The sequence below is a fragment of the Bison bison genome, unplaced genomic scaffold, assembly GCF_000754665.1.
Source record: "Bison bison bison isolate TAMUID 2011002044 unplaced genomic scaffold, Bison_UMD1.0 scf7180017864308, whole genome shotgun sequence".
In the NCBI taxonomy this organism is placed as follows: domain Eukaryota; kingdom Metazoa; phylum Chordata; class Mammalia; order Artiodactyla; family Bovidae; genus Bison; species Bison bison.
In genome coordinates this window covers 69,152-69,598 of record NW_011494880.1, presented here as the reverse complement: position 1 = coordinate 69,598, position 447 = coordinate 69,152, and the positions used below count along the sequence as shown (strand labels likewise).

At 37.8% G+C, this 447-nt stretch overlaps 1 protein-coding gene across 2 annotated transcripts in view; it reads left to right on the top strand.

Annotated features, from left to right (window-relative positions):
• Positions 1-447, top strand: part of LOC104997405 (UDP-glucuronosyltransferase 2B4-like) — a 20,644-nt gene that overhangs the window by 18,573 nt on the left and 1,624 nt on the right. The window contains exon 5 of one of the 2 annotated variants that reach the window (XM_010852120.1): positions 208-427. The exons of the other annotated variant lie outside the window; for it this stretch is intronic. Within the exon in view, the coding sequence (XP_010850422.1) occupies positions 208-427 (220 nt within the window). The remainder of the gene's footprint in view (positions 1-207; positions 428-447) is intronic. 2 annotated transcript variants of the gene reach the window in all.

The following is a 447-nucleotide window of genomic DNA, read 5'->3' as shown; positions in this document are numbered from 1 at the left end:
TCAGCACTTCTTTCACAAAGTCTTCATTTACTCCTTCAGCAGACATAGTCGTTTCTTCTCTGAATTCTGAAAGCAAACAAAAGCACTTTCATATGCGTAATAATCTGTTATCTAAAAGATACTTCTCAATCCAGTGCCTTATAATGCCAGTTTCTCATTTTATTCTGAGTTATAATTAATACCTTACTGAAATTCACTCAATCCTAGGCCATCCAAAAACCAAAGCCTTTATAACTCACGGTGGCAGCAATGGTGTTTATGAGGCCATCTATCACGGGATCCCTATGGTGGGCACTCCTTTGTTTGCTGATCAAGCTGATAACATTGCTCGAATGAAATCCAAGGGAACAGCTGTCAGGTTGGACTTGGAAACAATGTCAACAAGAGATTTGCTCAACGCATTGAAGGAAGTCATTAATAATCCTTCGTGAGTATATATATATATAT